Source organism: Gymnogyps californianus, chromosome Z, assembly GCF_018139145.2.
Source record: "Gymnogyps californianus isolate 813 chromosome Z, ASM1813914v2, whole genome shotgun sequence".
Classification (NCBI taxonomy): domain Eukaryota; kingdom Metazoa; phylum Chordata; class Aves; order Accipitriformes; family Cathartidae; genus Gymnogyps; species Gymnogyps californianus.
The window spans coordinates 46,650,012-46,668,976 of NC_059500.1; the positions used below are offsets into that span (position 1 = coordinate 46,650,012).

Consider the following 18,965-nt stretch of genomic DNA (forward strand, 5'->3'; position numbering starts at 1 on the left):
TCTACACAGCTCCCAGGTAGTGCAGAAATCAGTGGAAGCTGGAAGCAAGGAGATGCTGCCTCTCACAGGTGCGTCTCTCAGGATGCTGTGATCCTTGGTGCTTGGCCCTACAGTGGTTGTACTGTGCTACACTCAAAATCATGGCTGCATAGTAGTTTTTTTAGGTCTCCAGAGTACTGACCTCTGTTCTGCACATTCAGTTATGAACATTTCCTCTTCAGGAATTAGTTTTTAAGGAAGAGGTCATACCATGGGCTACTTTTTCCAGCTTCCACATCGAGATCAATTTCACTTCCCAGCAGTAGTTTTTGTTCTTGGAAGCATTAAGTAATTTTAGAACAGTATTGGGGAAAATAGAGGAAATTAAATGTTTAGGCTCTAGGTGTGGACAAAGCGTCCCTCCTCTCTCCATTTTATATTTTCGTTATTTGTTTTCTGCTCATGGGTGTGGGATTTCCGGCATATTGGTGCCAAATTACCTCTCCCTGGCTGCAGCCCCTGTACCTCTAATTACTCCAGGTTGGTGGTTCTGTCCTCTGTCTTTCCTGCTCCTTCACATTTTCTTCCCTGTCCCTTGGTAAATTTGATCACTTCTATAGAGACAGTGACTCACCCCATAGGCCGGGAGGGTTATTGGGGCATTCAATTCCTGGGCAGGAAAACATCAGGATTCACAGGCTGGATTAAGGCAGCTTGACTTGTAAAGCAGTGAATGAATGTCCAGTCTAAACTTTGTAAAATAGTGTGAATAAATCTTGCTCCACTGGCTTAAACTACACGTCGTAGACGGAAACTGTTTTTATTAGATGGAAGTGTGCTGGAAGCAACTTGAAAGTATGTGAGGCTGCTGGTTGTCCTTAGATGCGTGCGTGAAGACCTCTACCTTATAATGGTTCCTGCCAGTACCACTAAGGCATTCGCTCATAAAGATGTGGTTTATATGTATACACACACACATACACAAACACACGCACTTGGAGCGGGGGATGTTCTTTTAATAGTGTTAGGAAATTCTGCAGATGTCATTATGAACATGTTCATACTGGCTCTGGTTCTTGGCAGACTAACCCTTCCGTGCTGTTGAACTGGAAAAAAAAAGAGCTTTCATATCACTTACCCTGCTTGCAACTTGCTGACCAAGGAAAAGGAGGCACTAGCAGGAAAAAAGTGGGAATGCCTCAAGATTCTTGTGCCATGCTTTTACAGGTGCAATTTCTGCCTTGGGGCCTTTTTGTCAATGACCTGAGTCCATTTCATTCAAGGTCAGCTGTCTGTTGAGTGCACTGGCTTTGCCCAGAAAATGTGCTAGAAAATTGGACTGCGACTAGGTCTATAGCAAGTCTTAGTTGTCAGTGAAAGACTTTTTCATAATGGAACACTTGATTATTTTTTTTAATTATCTGACATTTTATGCAATTTAAGAAAGTAGACAAAACAAAAGGAGAACATTTCATAATGGTCTGACATGTGCACTGACAAGCACAAGTGCAGTTATGGACACCTTGCAGAGTTTGTAAGAGCGAATCTGTAGCTACCATTGCAAATGGAAGAGCGGAAACAGCACTGTGCCTAGAGGGAGAGGTAATGCATTTTTAACATCATGGGACAAACACTGAGCGTACTTTGCTGCGCACCCGTTCTACCCTGGTCTATGCCTCTGCTGTAGTTCACTAACTCTTTTAGTTTTGCTCAAGTTGTACCCATATGGTTTGTAAATGCACCTTTGCTTTTGTGTAATAAATGACACATGGCTTCTTTGGCAGCTCAAGGCTTGACTTTTCATCTTGACACCCTTGGGCATCTGGCAGATGACGGATGATAGATTTAGACAAACAGTAAAAGCCACAGAGTGCCTTGCATGTGTGTTTATCTTAACGTTGTAACACAGTCCAAATGTTATTTAACTTTATGTATTTAAAGGAGACCAATTGGGAATGGCATTCACATACAGTAGGACAGCTGATGCTGTTCCTCTGATTACTTGTTTGGTGTAGTTACTAGCAAGTTTATAATTTCCTGAGCATGACTGGGTCTATTGAATTAAAGCAGGGTGTTTGGAAACAGGGAGAAAGAGGAAACCAAATGGTAGTTTAACAATAGGCAGTAAATGTAAGCCAGAACTTATTTACTTGACACATTATTTTAGTCAGGTTGAATTTAGTTTGGGGATTTGCTTATTTTTTATTTTTTTTTTTAAGGCTGCCATTTGCTTTGCCAAATAGCTTCTAGGAACAAGATCTTTAGCATGTTTTCTAGACTGAAGGTAATGCTGCTGTTTTCTGTGAAATGCTGAGTGGTTAAATGTGCAGTATTGCAATGTGTTAGAGGAATGGGAATTCTTTCTTTGTATGTATTAGAAAATACTCTTTCCCATTAGTCAGTGCACCTGGTACTTATTTTTTTATTGCAATACCAGAGATGTTGATACTTTATATATTTGCAGGAGAGATTAGTTTTGAAGAAATATTTGTTATTACTTGTTTATGAAAAACTTAGCATGAAAAGGTAAATTTGGGTGCCACTGGCTGTTATTTTTAAAGCCCTGTCATTACTATTAAAATCTAAATTGGTGTTTATTATTTTTAAATACTGCATTGCAGAATTTCTAACATCCATTGGCGTGTTTTCATCAGGACTACATTTTGTGCCCAAAAGTGTATTCATATATCTGTTTCTGCAGCTCATTTTTCAGTATTAGTACAGCAGCATAAGTATGCATCTAAAGAAATATAGACACATTCGCTGTGCAGAGAACCTAATAATTCAAGGGCTACTCCTGCAAAATTTACACAAAGTACTGTCCTACCCTGCTGTGAAAAGGTTTTCATTGCATGAGTGGGACGAATCATGTTATACTGCTGTTTGCAGACAAAACCAGCTGATGATGAAAGGTGAAAAATGACAGATGGACTGTTACTGATAGGATATTTTCCTGTATGCATATGTTTTTGAGAATTTTTTTTACTTTTTTTTTTAAAAAGTGGAAGGTGATAGACTTTTAGACAAAATATTAAAATAGTTAGATTCCATTTTTCTCCTCCTTGGATCTGTGGTTTGATTAACCTGAATTCTCATTTCTTTTCTCTTGGTTGTATTGGTGGCTTACTCCGAATTTCCTAAGGGGTATCAATTTGGCCAAATGTAGTTACATAATACTGTGCTTTCAAGAAACGCATGTGAAGAAGAAAAACGTAAAATTCTTCAGATAGCAGATACTTGTGAAAATTCATCAGAAAAAGGTTTTGATGGAATGTTTTGACATGTTGTGGAGGTAGAAATGTGTCTGTATGATATGCTTTTTTCTGTGTATTCTACCTGCCTATGCATATATTAACATTGTTGATGTGTGTGTTTATGTAGGAGAGAGAAGTTGTTTTTTAAGGGCAGTGTAGGACCAGACAGGAATCTGTACATGACTCTGAAGCAGATGTCAGAATTGACGGACAAGCCAAAAACGGCCATTGAGGAGACAGAAGATGAAAGCAAATAATAGAATACTGCTGGGAAGCATGATCTAACTGCAAGAGATGATGGGATGAAACCAAAACAAAACCAGTAAAAATCAAGCAGGAGCACATCAAAAACTAGAGAACCAGCATCTTTTTAGCGTAATCCTCCCTCCCATTCCCCACAAACATACAGAGGGCCCTAATTTCTGGCTCCCTGACCTGCTGGGATAATAAATCGGTGAATATGCATGAAATATTCTTTCCATTTACCCTTCCTTTCATCTGTCTCATCAGATGTTTTCAGAAAGGAGGGTTAAGAGGTAAAGATATACAAAGGGAGATGACCAGATCGTAGAATGAAAGAGAAGTGGTTCGTAAACCAGTTCCAGCCCTATGAAGTTGCAAAACACATCCCACTGGCTTTGGGAGGCTCTGAATCAGACCCTGCTGTCTGAGAAAAGCAGGTAGAACAAGAACCCCAAACGGAAAGGGGGGTTTGATTTGGCAAGAGTTCATAATGTGGGGAAGGAGAGCTGTAACACTTCATAAAGGTTGTCTTTAAAACAACAAAAAATGTTGCTATTTTGCATCTTTTTGTTAGTGTAGTAGCTAAGATCAACTAAAGGAAGTGAAAGAAGTTGAAATAGTTACACTTCTCGGCTGGTCAGACTGATCTTGTCTGGAGAATGTGGATTTCATAATACATTTAACTTGGCACCCTGGGATTTTTTTCTCTGCTTGAAATGTTTTTTTAATGAGAAGTTGCATTTTAGAGACATAACCTTATGTAAACACTAGCCTGGAGAATTTGATATTTAACTCATTTTGCTGGAGAGAAGAGTCTCTCCAGGTAGTATACTGTTATTAAACTCACAAAATGAAATTCAACAATGTTTGAGAACTCAAGCCTGGATTGTGAACTGTGAGGGTTTTTTGTTTTACATTGATGTAGGTTCAGTTACGCTTAGTACAAAAAGCCCTAGTGAAACCCCTCTGAGCATCTGGATTAAATGAATCTTCGAATTGCTAATTGTTTAAGGTTGACCTGGTAGATGTCCAACAGCTCTCTATGTTTTTTGTGGTACACAGTTGCACTCTGTTTAGAAAAAAAACCAAACAAACAAACAAACTCCCCCCATGGCCAAGCAATTAATTCATGCACAGAAAATGGTGTTTTATGCCTTATAACGTTAATTTATCATACACAGGGGTGGGCCTACCGAAAAACCAGGTACATACTACATGATGACTTGCAAGAAAATGAGGTATAAATGAGACTGTTAGCATAACTGTAACTGACAGGCATGTCCCATGCTTTGAGAGTATGTCACGTAAGAAGAGGTGACACAATTTAGCTTAATCAAAGATAAGTTTAGTCCTTTGGTGAACCTTTCTATCTGAATAGTAAAGTGCTTCCAGATAGTAAGTGCTGATAATTAATGCAGATCATACAATTGCATGAATCTGAATTTCATTCACTGACATAAGATATGTAAATATAAATAAGAAAAAGCCCAATTGCCCATATATCAGTAATTCTCAATTCCGATATATGAGCAATACAGGTTACTGATCATCTTCACTTTTCATATCAATGCCTATTTAACAGTACTAGCACCACCAAAAATGTTTTGATTTATTTGGACACTATGTAACTTTGGTGTATTAAGAAAATGTCAAAGTGAGGTTACCTGTTTTAAGTCCTCCTTTGAAATTATGCATATGCCTAAGTAACTTGCCCAGCTAGTCATATATTTAAAATATCATGCTGAACTAATGCTTTAGTGCTTCATTAGAATAAATTTATAAGAATCTTTTATTTTTGTCCATTTTTGTTTATATATTGTGTTATGCATTTAGCATTCATAATGGACTAGAGGGGTTGGACTAGGGGACCTGAGGTCCTTTCCCACCTCAGGTATTCTGTGATTCTGTTATTTACAGTGTCTGTGAAACAGTGATGCTCTGGTTCGCAGTATATAATGCTATCCAAACAGTACCTACTGCCACCAGGCAACCCAAAAGGAAACAGCTGAGAGCACCCTAATAAATGAAAGGTATCGTGTTACAAAGGGGTTTAGTTTCAAGTATGGTATTCCTTTTCCTTTTCCAACCCAGTATGATGTTTTAATGCTTCCTCTGACTCTTCAACACCTCTTTCTTGGTACAGCTGGATAGCATAGATGCAGAGCAACAAACAGACACTGTATAAAAGTTGTTTCTAAAGCTGTGTTCATACCACTCATTTTCTGAATTTTTCTGATGTCTGATTCTGAACTCTGCTAAATCCTGTTTTCATTTCAGATTCTTCTCAGTGAGCTAGTTTCTTTTACTGTCTTTCTCTTATCAGATGTCTTTTGGGGGGAAAAGACCTGTTTGTTAAGAAGGTGAGGGGGAAAAGAAGAATTATTAATCAGATCTTTTGTGCTGTTTCCAAACAGGGACGAAGAGGCTTAGGTTCAGTCTTTGTTTGGGCATCTGGAAATGGTGGAAGAAGTCGAGACCACTGCTCCTGTGATGGCTACACCAATAGCATCTACACTATCTCCATAAGCAGCACAGCTGAAAGTGGGAAGAAGCCATGGTATCTGGAAGAATGTGCATCCACACTAGCTACAACATACAGCAGTGGGGAATCCTACGACAGAAAAATAGTATGGTTTTTAATTTTTTGTTTTATGTATATGGGTTTGTGTTTTGCATAGTTGCAAAGGGGGAAGGGAGAGAAAGAGAGCTCATTTATACTAATTAATGGACTGCTTTAGGAAAAAATCATATGTGGGCAAGTTCATTTAGCCCCAGTGTGTTAATCAGTTGGAGTCACCATACTGCTCTTTGAAACCAGCATGGGTATCTCTGCATGTTGCAGCCTAGTGCAGTGCAAGTATACCCAATTCACAGCAGGTTTTTCCACTCACCTAGTTGCTGCCATCTCTGAGTAATGTCTTCAAAGATCCTATTGCCACTGCCACCGAAACAGATTTCTTTCATTATCAATATCTTGTAGCCCACCAGCAGGCCTGAGAATGTATCCTCCTTTTGTTTTTAATCCAGTTATCAATACTTTTCATATTTTACACACGTGATATTAGCAGTTTTCCTATGTACCTCTCTGTTTTCTCAGATTTATTTTGATCCAGCATCATTCCTCTTTTACATTCAGTGATGGTCCGTTATTACTCATATTGCTGCCTATTCCGGCTAGCTGATACATTGTAAGCAAGATTAAGCTCAGTACACATCTTTCCTGTATTGTTCCTCATCTCATTCCTAAACAGCCAGCATCCATTTTCCATTATGTTCTCATCTTGGCTGGAAACCAACAAATTGTTTTAATTCTGTTTGATAATCTATTAATACCATTAGTATTTGTATGCTGTATCTGCTTTTTCAAATGGAGTGCATTCAATATACTTTCCAATATTCAATATACTACTCCTCTCAATCTTTTAAACCCTTGTACTAGGATTAATCAAGTTTGCTAATATGGTCCTCTTCCCTGCTTATTTATTCTAGTGTATAACTTACAGATCTCAATTTCTTCCTGATCAGAAAATTTAGGGATTTGGGATTTTTTTTAATCCCTGGATGTTTTCTTAAGCATCCATCTAACATTACCTTCTTTCTGGTCCTTAGCAGATACCTCTCTTGGTGTCAGTGAGGAGTTAAAAATTCTTGCAGCTATGTTTTTTTAATACTGTCTGCCTTGTCTTTCAGGATTCTGGGATGCTGGCCATCCCTTCTTGGATTTTTCCTTATTTTCAGATGATCTAATTTTTGTTTTAAACTTGTTCTGAGGTACTTCTTCGTTCCAGTAATTTTTCTGTTATTAACTTGCTTCTCTCCACTGAAACCTTATCTCTCTCCCTGGCATGTTTCTTGTTCTCCCTGATAAATAATAATAAAGAAAAGAAATTAGTCCGTCTCCTAGCAGTCCTCACTTCTGTAATTAAATTCCCTGTACTGTCCTTTAAAAAAGACCTTCACTAACTTCTTCATGTTTAAGTGAGACTAATACAATATAAGGTGAGCAGAGGCAATTGTGGTTCCCCAGTCTGACCTCTTGCCTAGCCGAGTCTGTAGGACTTCCCTGAGTCCTTCAAATCCAGCAGTTGCTGTCAACTCAACAATGATTTTTATAAATACAATCAATCTCACTTTCAAAGTTTTCTACTGACAGAAAATCCACTTAAATTTAGGGCAAGTGGTTTTAATTACCCATTGCCATTAAAAATTTTCTCTTGTTTGCTATCTGACCTCCTCTAGCTTCAATTTCTAGGCATTTGGTTCTGTCACAGATTTTATTGCTGGTATGAAGAGCACTGTAGTTGTCTAACGTCTTTCTCTCTACCCATGTAGCCTGAGCAATTAATCCCTTTTGATAAATAAAGGTAAGCTTCTTTTTTTAATTTTTTTTTAATGTGCAGTATCACATTATGTGTCTTGTAGAATCCTGACTATACTACTTTCAACCAAAGTGGTGGCCAGAAAAAAAATGGTGCAGCACTCTGGCAAGCTCTCTTTTCCAGCAGCTTGTTATCCACCATTAAATATACTAGTAGTTAATTAATTTATTAACAATTAGTTTAAATCCTGTATCAGCTGTTTTACGCTAGATAAAAACTTGGCAAATAGATGAAATTATTAGGACAATACTGCTTACCCTTTCAAACTATTGACTGTGCAGGTTTTCTTTCAATCTTCTGGAACTTCTCCAGTGTTCAAAGACTTGCTAAAATCAACAGTACAGTCTAACATGTTCCCTTTCCAGCTCTTGTAAAAGTCTTTGGTGCTTCCAAACTTTCTGATTTAAACTTGCTATTTAGAATAGCCATAAATAGGAAGATGATTTATCATCTTTGTATGCTCTGAAAGCTTCATTTAGATTTTTTTTCCAAAAAGGAACATTCAGTGAAATAGCCATTTACTGTGCACTGCTATGAACTGTTCTATTGTTGCTGGACAATTAAAACAATATTGATTTGGGGGTTCTTTTGCTTCTGATATATTTGAAAATAAAACATCCTTATACTTTATTCTGTTCTTGTAGGCTTCACCATTTGACCTTTGTCTTTCGTTATCACCTCTATCCACCTTCTATCTTCTAAGTGTTATTCATTGCTCTCCACTTCGTCTTTTATTCACTTATATTTATTTATTTATTACTTCTTGCACCTGTCAATACTTTTTTTGTTGACCAGTATATCTTTGCTCATTTTTTTAAAATTTAGTAAAATATCTGTATGTTTCTCAGTCTTTATATGTAGTTTTCTACTTAGCCGATTTAATCTTTGTGTGTTCCTCTGATTTTTTAATAGCTGTGGTTTTCTTGATGTATTCCATTCTTTTCAAATAGCATGGTCTTTCTGCTTTTACAGAATTACTATTTCAATAAAAGACCATTGCTTATTTCTGATGTGTCACTCCCTTATGACTTACGCTAGCATCAAAAACACCTGGAGGTGATCTCACCTTTGTTGTTAAAGATTTTCGTATGAAACACGAGACTAGATAATTTTTTAGTTTACTGAAGTATAGTACCCATCACTTCTAGCATTTATGCACTGTGCTAATATTTGCAGGTTTACATTTTATTGTAAGATTTTTGAAAGGTATACTTTACAACGGAGAGATTAATTATATATAGCGTCCTGGTTTCAGCTGGGATGGAGTTAATTTTCTTCTTAGTGGCTGGTACAGTGCTGTGTCGGGTTTAAACCATGATGATAGAATGAACATACATTTTCCCATAATTAGGGAAATAATGAAGAGATTTTACATAAACATTATTGAAAAGATTTAAAGATACGCCTCTTCAACAATGTCCTTAATGTGGAGTCTCCATTGGAGATCTCACACAGGCTATCAGAGATAAGTAAAAATAACTTTTGATTGAAATCCATCAATTCTGTAAGCACTGATTGCTTTTACTAATCAGAACCTCCATTCTTTTGGGAGCAATCCAGTTGCATATGCCAATTTTAGATTATTGCTACAGAGTGCATCATTTTGCACAGTGAATGGTAAAAGCATAAGCATACTGAGGACCCATAAGAATTAACCCAAGTCTGTTGATTCTTGTTTACCAGAACTTAATTTACCCTTGACTACTCTTGTGCAAAGCAACTTTGATGTTGCATGTGCCGTAAGATTCACTGATCTCAAATGCTTGAATATCAGACCATAAATATTCCCTCCCAGACTCTTTTTCCTGTACTGTATTATCAATTGACTTCTGAAACACACAACCTATCTGAGGGTGGTTTACTACTGGTACTTAGCATTTAAAGCCAGGCAAGCCTGTTCCCCCTCCAGACACCTTCAGTGACAAAGCAGAACAGTGTACAGTAGGTGCAGTCAATAGCTTTCTGTTTGTGTTGTGTGTAAACCAGTTATCCCCGTAAGAGATAACAACTACATGCTTCTGTTACGCTATAGCCCAGTGAGAAATGACATGCAATTGTGAAGCCAGCTTTTCAAACTGAGTGTTAAGCAGTCCTTTCAACACACACACACACGGAGACCGGGACATGGCTCTCGCCGGTGTGACTGTCTTGCTCATAGCCTGATTTTGAGAGCAATAATGATAGCATCACTATTCTGTTCTCCAACTTGTCTGCTAAAATCCAATCCTCAAAAAGACCTATCAAACCTCATTTACCGTGGAAAGAAGTCTTGTTTGAAACAAGAACTAAACTAAAGACAGAGCTGAAGATTTTGAGGACAAAGTTTTTCAACTGCTGTAAAATGCTAGAAGTCTAGAATAAAGAAGATGTGTATTTGTTTTCATTGTTGTATCACACATTCTTTTCACTGCATCATTTCTCACCTTTTTGTTTAGACTGCTGCTCCTTTTGAGTCAGAGATTGTCTTCAGATCTTGCCACAAAAAGCTTAGAGCTGGCAGTAAGTTTAAAGGGAAAACTAACAATAGAAGAAGAATAGAAAGATTATTACTAAATTTAAATTCTCTACATTCTATTATGCATATAAATTTATAGGCAATATACAAATTAGCTATGAAGGGCTCAACTTCATGCCATAACATGAAAAGAGTAACAATATTTGATCAAGGCATATGGTGATGTGGTTTGTTGGAGTGAGACTCCTGTATTCAAAATAGGAAACAAAAATACTACTGCAGTAAATCAGGAAGAAGTGACCTGGCATGGGATTTACAATCGAAATCAAATGAACTGATTTTTTGTCAGAACAAACTCCAATATCATGTGAGATTCTGCAATGTTGTAGTACAGAAATACCTATCCATGGTTAAGGGACAGTGAACGGTTACAACTTTATAGTGTCACGTTCCACAGTTCCTTCATATTTTTCCTTGCAGTTCTTCAGTTTAATATCTTTTTGTTGTTGTTGCTGTTTTTCTATCCAATACGTGCAGAATGTTTTGTAAGGTAGATGAACAAACGGTAACCAAATGTTAGGCACTCATTGTGTGGACTAAAAATTCTTATAAAAATGTTTAGGTTTCAATATGGACTGATAGAAGCACCTGCGCTTTTATAACTACACAAAAGACTTTTTTTTTCTCTTTTCATTACTACACATTTTTATAATTGCTTGTTACAAATATAGGATGTAGCATAATTTTAGAAGGTTTTCTAGTCTGGAGGTTTTTTTCAGTCTTGTACAATGATAGCTTAAGAACATAATTTCATCTACACAACTCTGTTTTCCATATGGAGCTTTTTTTACTGACTTTGAACTAAAGTAAATGGAAGCAAATACTGGCCTGAAATAATTTGAGCTAACAATTGCAGTTGAACACACACAGATGTTACCATCTTGCATGAGTTCCTTGTTGCTCAGGGAAGGTACTCCAAGTGTGCTGGACTTTATGCTGTGCCAAATTTTATTGCAGTAACCATTAGCCCATTATGGACCGAGTTTCCAACCTTTGGATGTATTAACATGCCCAAAGCGTACAAGCATTTCACAGATGCAGCTGGATGTATGCCTTTACATAGACTCTTAGAGAAAAGAACTAGAATTACTTTTAGGTGTTTTCAAGAGCAGCTGCAAAGTGCCGGCATAGGTATAGTCATAGAAACTCACACTCTGGGACAAAGGCAAATCAACAGTAAGTAAAGACCATAAAAATGTAGTTCTTTATAGAGGTTATCTCTCATAACAGGGTGAGTGCAGAAGTATTGGCTAATAATATACAGTTGTCAAGGTATTTTTTCCTATTATTCTCTTCTCTGCTATTTTGAATACTACAGGACAATGCTGGAAGATAGCTTCCCCACTCCAGATCATGCAGCTAGGATAGGTTAAGCACTACCTAATATAGTTATCTACATGGGCCTTTCATTTATCAAACATGTTGCACAACTGCATCACATTTCCTTTGAATTCCTTTTTCAAATTATTTCTTAAAGCACTAAGCAATTTACATATGAAAGTCCCTCACAGATATAATTTATAAACCTATTACATGACCTACCTTCTGAAAATAACCTCTACTTAGTGTTCCACCTATTTCTTTGTTTTCTAAAAAATGCTAATTCATCTGCTGAGTTTCTTTCTCTTCTAAGATATATTTCTGCCTTGCTGACTAGCTTCTTCTCTAAGCAGAACTTAAAACAAAAACAACAAAAAAACCCCATCTCCTGCCAGTTCTCAAAACACAAACAAAAAGCTGCTCTTGTTCAGAAACTCTTTCAGGGTATCAACATACACACAACGTGGCATCTTCAGTTGTGGGTAGATACAGATACACAAAGGATGTGAGAAGGAACAGTAGATTTTTGTTACACGCTTGTCACTTCTAGGGACACAGGTTCACAGAAATCAACATAACTTGATGAACTGTAGCAGAAGGTAAAAAATGGTTCAATCAGTTCAGAAAGCTCATGTCACGAAATATGAAATAGCAAGAAATGCAGAGGCTTGGGAGAGGAAGAGTGAGCATGTTCTCTACTAAAGGAAATCCCATTTTTTTACCTTAGTCATTAACCTCCCAATCAGTGAAACTATGGAAGGATTGATGATGCAGCCTTAATAATGACTGTACAGAAATGGCATCTCCTTAATTCTTCAGAGCAAGTTGCTTCTATAAAACTATTACAATGTGACTAGAGTTTTTCTTTAATAAATGTGTGAATTTTCTGAAAGCTGTTGGACTTCTGCATATGGCAGGTATTACAGTGCATTGTGGTAATTCGTATCATTTTTGTCTGCCTTTCAGCAGGGTGTCTGTCCTAGGTTGCTAATTTCATGTTGATTAAACTAGGCCAGTACCAGAAACATTGTCATTGTCTTCAGTTAAATCTAGTCGATTCAAAAGATGTAGAAGTAGATTTAAGTCATGGCCCTAGAAATATTGCATGGATTTCTCTTGGGCGGTCTGATCAGCATTTTCATAGATCAACAGTTGTTACAAAGGTATTTGAAGCATACAAAGGTGTTGTACTCAACAAAAGATTCCAAAATTTATCTTTCTCCCCACCCTATTGATCAGAATGGCAGCTAATATATGCTAATGACAGCTTCATGGTGCCGTCAAATACCACGTCCTTTTAGTGTGATGAATGATGTTGCCCTCATGTGGTTCAGGAATTTGGGGCACCATTTTTCTTCTTGAAACTTGCTCGCTTGTTGGTGGTCCTGTACTGTTTTTTTTCTCAGGGTAGACGCAACACTTCTCTGACAGTGAATCCGTAGTGCTGAAAAACATGCCTCAGATCTTGGAGGTAATTTACACCTAAACATCTCAGCTCCTGTCAGTAACTTTCCTTTGAAATAGCTCAAATGGGATTTCCACTTACGAAGCTTTTCCTACACATTTTCTGCTGAAATATTTGCTGAGTGAAAGAGAGAGATAAGGGTCTGTAGTTCAAACTGCTGCCACAACATCCACTTAGAACGTGAGAGACAACGTTGCCAAATAAAGAGGTGTCATGGTTTATTGTGCTTCATATCTGTAGCTACAGGACAATAAAAACACTCTGGAAGCATGTTATTCCAGAGGATAAGAAGCACAGATAGCACAATGCAGTGTGCTTTTCACTGTATCGAGAGAGGCTGTCTCTTGAGGAAAAGCTGCTATGAGGACACTTCTCCCTGCCTGAGCTCCTGTAGGCTTTGCTACCCTTTGGTCCTATGAGGAAAGCATCTGCTGCACCACTTTTTTGCAGGGGACAAGGTACCAGGCTACAAAAGAGACAAGCACATATTAGTCCCTTTTTCTGCCCTCTCCTTTTCCTGGCCTCCCTTCCACCCCTCGCCACAGCACTGGGGATACCTGAATCTTGTATGTTTCTGTTTGGGTGCATGTCATCCTGTAGTCCTTGGACATGTTAATCCCACCTGCAAAATCAGTACTTGCATTTGCACATATAGGCAATGTCATGTTAGGGCTGTTCCTGCTGCAGTTTCATCTCTTAATATTGTCAGGGCATTTATGGAATTTGCATGCATAAAGGTTTTTCCAACACTATTAATTTTCATTGTCTAGATTAATACACAGTCAATAGGAGAGAAGGCAAGAGATGAAGAAATTATATGATCATTTTATTTATGGGGTCCAACTTTTAGCTGATGACATAAAAGATTATTTAGCAAGATGTGCATTTATGAAGGATATTAAATAATAGGGGAAAAAAGGTTCTTTCTAGACTTCAAGAAATCTGGCGTTTGGTAAGTTCACTAATTTAAGGATATGACATTATAAATGCTTTAATCCATCTTTTTCAATTTCTGGAAGCTTCCATTTTGTTTCACTTGCTCACTACTTGCTTTCAACAATCATTTCCTGGGTGCTGTTAGCTCCTTCTCTATTAGAAGTCTTTTGTGTTAGCTTGCATATGCTTACATGTCGTGAGAACTTTCAGCAGCCTTATACAAATTATGTAATACGTATACAACTAAATACGGCTAATACAAATGTGTGAAACCTATACCTCCTACATGCAATTGCTTGTATTCTGCCCAGATGGGCTGTGGCTGTTTTTTCAGATCATATTTTGCATACCTTCCAGTTTCAAAGCTAGACAGGCATTTTTACATACCCTGTGCTTTTTTGTGATTTTTTGATCCTCTGATCCTCTGTTTCTCCCATCTTTGTGCATATCTGTGTTGCAAATGAAGTACGATACTAGTGAATTAGAGGAAATGGAGACACAGTAATTCTGTTTACTTAGGTAAGAAGCTGTGTAAGCAACTTCTCCTCTGCCCCTCAGGCAGATATTTTATGTCTCATAGTGACTGAATAGTGAGCTGAAATGCTGAGCATAAGGTTTGGCGTCACTCACTCTGCCACCTTCGTGGAGGTTTCCGTGCTCTGGACTGCTGTCTGCTAGTAACTGTTCTCAAGTCCACGTGGGTTTTGCTTGAGCTTCTGTTAGGTAGTAGTGACTTCTTGTCTCTACTGCCTTGCTCTTCCTCGGAACCACTTCTTCGGGAAGAAGAGCGTAGATTAGAATCACTTTCGATTAACGTTGCCTGAAAGAAGCAGAATTTAGAATAAACGCATTCTTGTATGTGATTTACTTGTCTTACAAAAAGAATCTGCCTAAAATTCATTATGAGATAGGAACATCCTAACACTAAGTGGAAGACTGTGCCTCTAGTTGCTATTGCACATTACAGTTTATACATCCACTTAGATTACGTATAAAAATATGTGGCAGCATATAATTAAGCAATACATAACAATTTAAAGCTGCAAATAACTAACTGGCTGGTGATGTCTAGGCCAAATTTATGATTACATCAGGATTTTCCAATGAATTGTTGCTTAATTTTATGTGAATTATTGCATAAGGGGTGACAGAAGGATTGAACACGGTACTTAGCATGAGCCCAACTGTGTTCTATTCTGTCACATACTTCCAGTGTGACTTCAGGCAACCTAATTAACCCCTCCGTACCTCTTTTATAGTCCCTAAAATGGGCATAACCACTCTGTATATAGGGAGCGCTGTAAGATTTAGTTCATATCTGTTTGTAAAGCACTTTGAGATTCTTGGATGGAAGTGCTCTATAAATGCAAATAAAGGGCAGAGTTGTAACTGTGAAGTTTTAAAACTCTCTGCATGTTTTTCTAATTTACAAGTCTTTTTCTTGATCACACCATGAAAAAAACGGAGACTAACTTACATTTTCAGCACAGTACAGAGAACACTTCTCCAAGTTCACAAGTGACTTCAAGCTCAGAACATCTAACATCATGTTTTCAGACACCTTTTTTTTCCTTTCATTGCAATGAAAGAAGGGAATACCCTCCACGTACATGTGACTCATTCGAGCAAATGAAACCTGTTCTGATTTCTGAAGCTGTGTTCTAAATTTCACACATTCAATTTCTTCCAGATCACCACAGACCTGAGGCAGCGTTGCACAGACAGCCATACTGGAACCTCAGCCTCTGCACCTATGGCTGCAGGCATCATTGCACTGGCACTGGAAGCAAAGTAAGATCTGAGTTATACTCTGAAAAAAAAAAAAATTAAGCATACGGAAAGATCTTTCTCAGTCATCTAGCACCTTTATCCAGGGATCTCAAAGTGCTTTGGAAACTTTGTTGTAGTAATTCACAGTACCCTTCCAAGGGCAGGAAAGATCTATGTGCTCATTTCACATGCAGGAAAGCTGACACCATGGAAATGACGACAGAGTATTCAGTGTTGAAATAACTTGAAACCATGCTGAGTACAGGTAGTTTCTACTAAATGATGTACGGCATCCTCACAATGTCTTATAGTACCCTCACAGTACTGCCCAGATCTGCTGTACTCTGCAGGCTACTGCAGGTCGCCTCTTGCATTCATCAGGCTCCTCTTAGCGGTGTCCACTCTTGAACGTAGAAGAAAGTTTTGGGACGGTGTTAGGCTACCATGAACCGAAATTAATATAGTATGAAAAGTAGAAATTCTCAACTTCTGCATGCTGACACAAGTCTGTTTTTTCTAATGGGTTAAGTTCCTCAGCTTGGATAATGTCATCCTTTTACCTTTAGCTCAGAAAAGTTTCCATATTACAAGCGTTTTCTCAACTGCAGGATTTTATTCTTTGTGTCTAATATATATCTTTAATGTGCTTCATGGAGCAGCAGAAATACTGGAGATTTATCAGGTAAATCTGTATTTCAAAACCTTTTGCATTACTTTGCGCTGTGTTGGATAATATTGCAGGTCTAAGGTGGAATGCTCCACCCCATATCCTGCTTGATATCAAATGTTTCTAAGTCCTAGGAGATTGATTCTATTAAATTCTGAAGAAAACTGGTTTCCTGTGGGAGCAGCTAGTTCCTTTGAAGGAAGTAAAAAATTTGCACACAATAGTCGTTTCAAATTTTATGTAATTCATAGCAGCAGAATTATGTTTCCATCTTTAATGTTGCTTTTTTGAAGACACTATAGGCCAATATTCAACACAGAATATTTTTTTTTGCTGTTGAGTTATAGTCATGAGAATAAGAGCTAGTAATTGAAGAGCTGACATACTCTTAAGTAGTGCAGCACTTGTATAATTATAGTTAGATTTTCTTAATGCAGTCATTAGAAACAAAGGTATTTTGAAAAGTTAATATAATGCTATTGTTTTAAAAAAAAATCTTTTTAATCTCTTCTTAATCTCAGTTTTAAAATCCTTAAGTTCATTCTAAACAATCTGCACATGCAGATAAAATCGCATGTGCATAAATTTCATTCTGCTGAAAGTTTTTCTAATTATTTCTTAATGAACAGAGGGTGCTTGTAATTTATTGTTTGTATTTTATATGATATTTTGTGTACATTTTCTAACAAATGATTGTTGTAATCGAAAGTTTCAAAGAGTTATAGCACACAATACCTACAGCCAAGCTATTGCTGATTGTGACATCTTAAAACACAGTGAGAAGCTTACACTTTACACAACCTTTTTTCTCTGTCAACTTTGGTGACTATACCAATGGGAAATCCATGTTAATGCCTATAGACTAGTATTTTTTTCTTCCAAATTAATAGTTGTTATGATAGGAACAAAGACAAGACTGTATTAAAGCTTCACGTGCGGTGATGGAGACAAAATGTGCCAGTGATTGAAGATCCTAGTCACTTTTTTGTATTTGTAGTACTCTGTTGCATGCTGCTAGCAAGAGATTCAGGGTGAAAACGTATTGATTTTGCCTCCTTTCAGATTCTATTCAGTTTCAGTATATGGAGGGTTCTTATTTCCAAAACTTGGCCTGTGTATTTGAATAGATCCAAAGGAATTATATTAATAATACTATAAATGTGGTTTTATTCATTTGTATTCCATTCACTAACTTTTCTCTCCTGTGTGTACTTACAACCACGTTTCTGAACACAACAATGAAAGAAAAAAGAAAAAAAAAAAGAAAAAAGGAAACTACAGAGATAAATATTTCCAGGACACGTGATATTGTGGCTTAGCGTAAGGGCTTACTGGAACTAGTTTGCATGCAAACAGATTTTGCATTTACATAGATTCTTTGTTAGATTCCATATTAGTGCCTGTGCTAATAGCACTAGTGTTTATATGAGATTTTTTTAAAAGACTAGTTGGAAAGGGGGTTTGCAAGGGGTTTAATTATGCTCTTTGTACAGCAAGCTGCTTAAAAATTGGAGCACTTAGTCCTGAACACTTCTTGAATATGTCTGTAATAATGTGTAGTTTCATTCCACTTTGTGCTGGAAAACACAACAAATTATACCATGGAAGGGTTTTGAGCCTATGAGGTCGGTTTTCCCCAGTAGCCAAGTTCTGTTCCTGGGAGACATCAGGAGGTGAACAGAGCACTAGTCTGGCCTGGATATGAGTTACAACAGCCAAGAGGTTGCTTCAACTCACACGCAAAGGTACATTAAACCAATGGAAAATGAGCAAGGCAGATTTCCACTCCAACCTGCCACTTTCTTTCTTTGATAAGCCCCATATGGTAGGATTGGCAAATAGCTGATGAAGGACCTCTTACTTGCCTGCTGATTTTAACCCTCCACTTAGTTGGTTTTTCCAGCTGGGATCTGCTCCTGAAATCCTGGCAACAAATTGTTTTGGGATGGTGTTCTGCTTACTACCCCAATTTCAAATAATGTGAACACATCTTTTTTTATTTTCAGTCCAGTATTTGAGTATCAAATGGTGTGTTTTCCTTCAGGAACCAAAGAAGTGAAACTGAGTTTCAGACTGCTTGTTTGGAATTCCTGAGGGCATAATGCAGAAATGTAGATATGCAACAACCGTCACACAAAGAAAGACATCTCTTAATCTTCACATTCTGTGGTTTTCTTATGGTATTCAGGTAGTTAATTGTTTTATCTGATGGTTCCCAGTGTATCTGGTATCCTGTTCAGGCTCTAGGAATAAATGCTTGCTTGTGCATTGCACTTCTTAGTCATTACATAATGCTGAATTTTGCTAATTGTAAACCAGCAATTATGGATATAAAGTATAATCAATTTAGTCAGCAAAGGCAGCAATGTTCTTACTAAAAATAAATTATTTGCATTGCATAGTACCATCTACTGTTGATATCAGAAATACCCTTTCT

At 37.4% G+C, this 18,965-nt stretch overlaps 1 protein-coding gene across 2 annotated transcripts in view; it reads left to right on the forward strand.

The window, feature by feature from the left end:
- Window positions 1–18,965, forward strand: part of PCSK5 (proprotein convertase subtilisin/kexin type 5) — a 259,439-nt gene that overhangs the window by 119,562 nt on the left and 120,912 nt on the right. For both annotated transcript variants that reach the window (XM_050913017.1, XM_050913018.1), the window contains exons 8-9: window positions 5,891–6,103; window positions 15,782–15,882. In XM_050913017.1, the coding sequence (XP_050768974.1) occupies window positions 5,891–6,103; window positions 15,782–15,882 (314 nt within the window). The remainder of the gene's footprint in view (window positions 1–5,890; window positions 6,104–15,781; window positions 15,883–18,965) is intronic.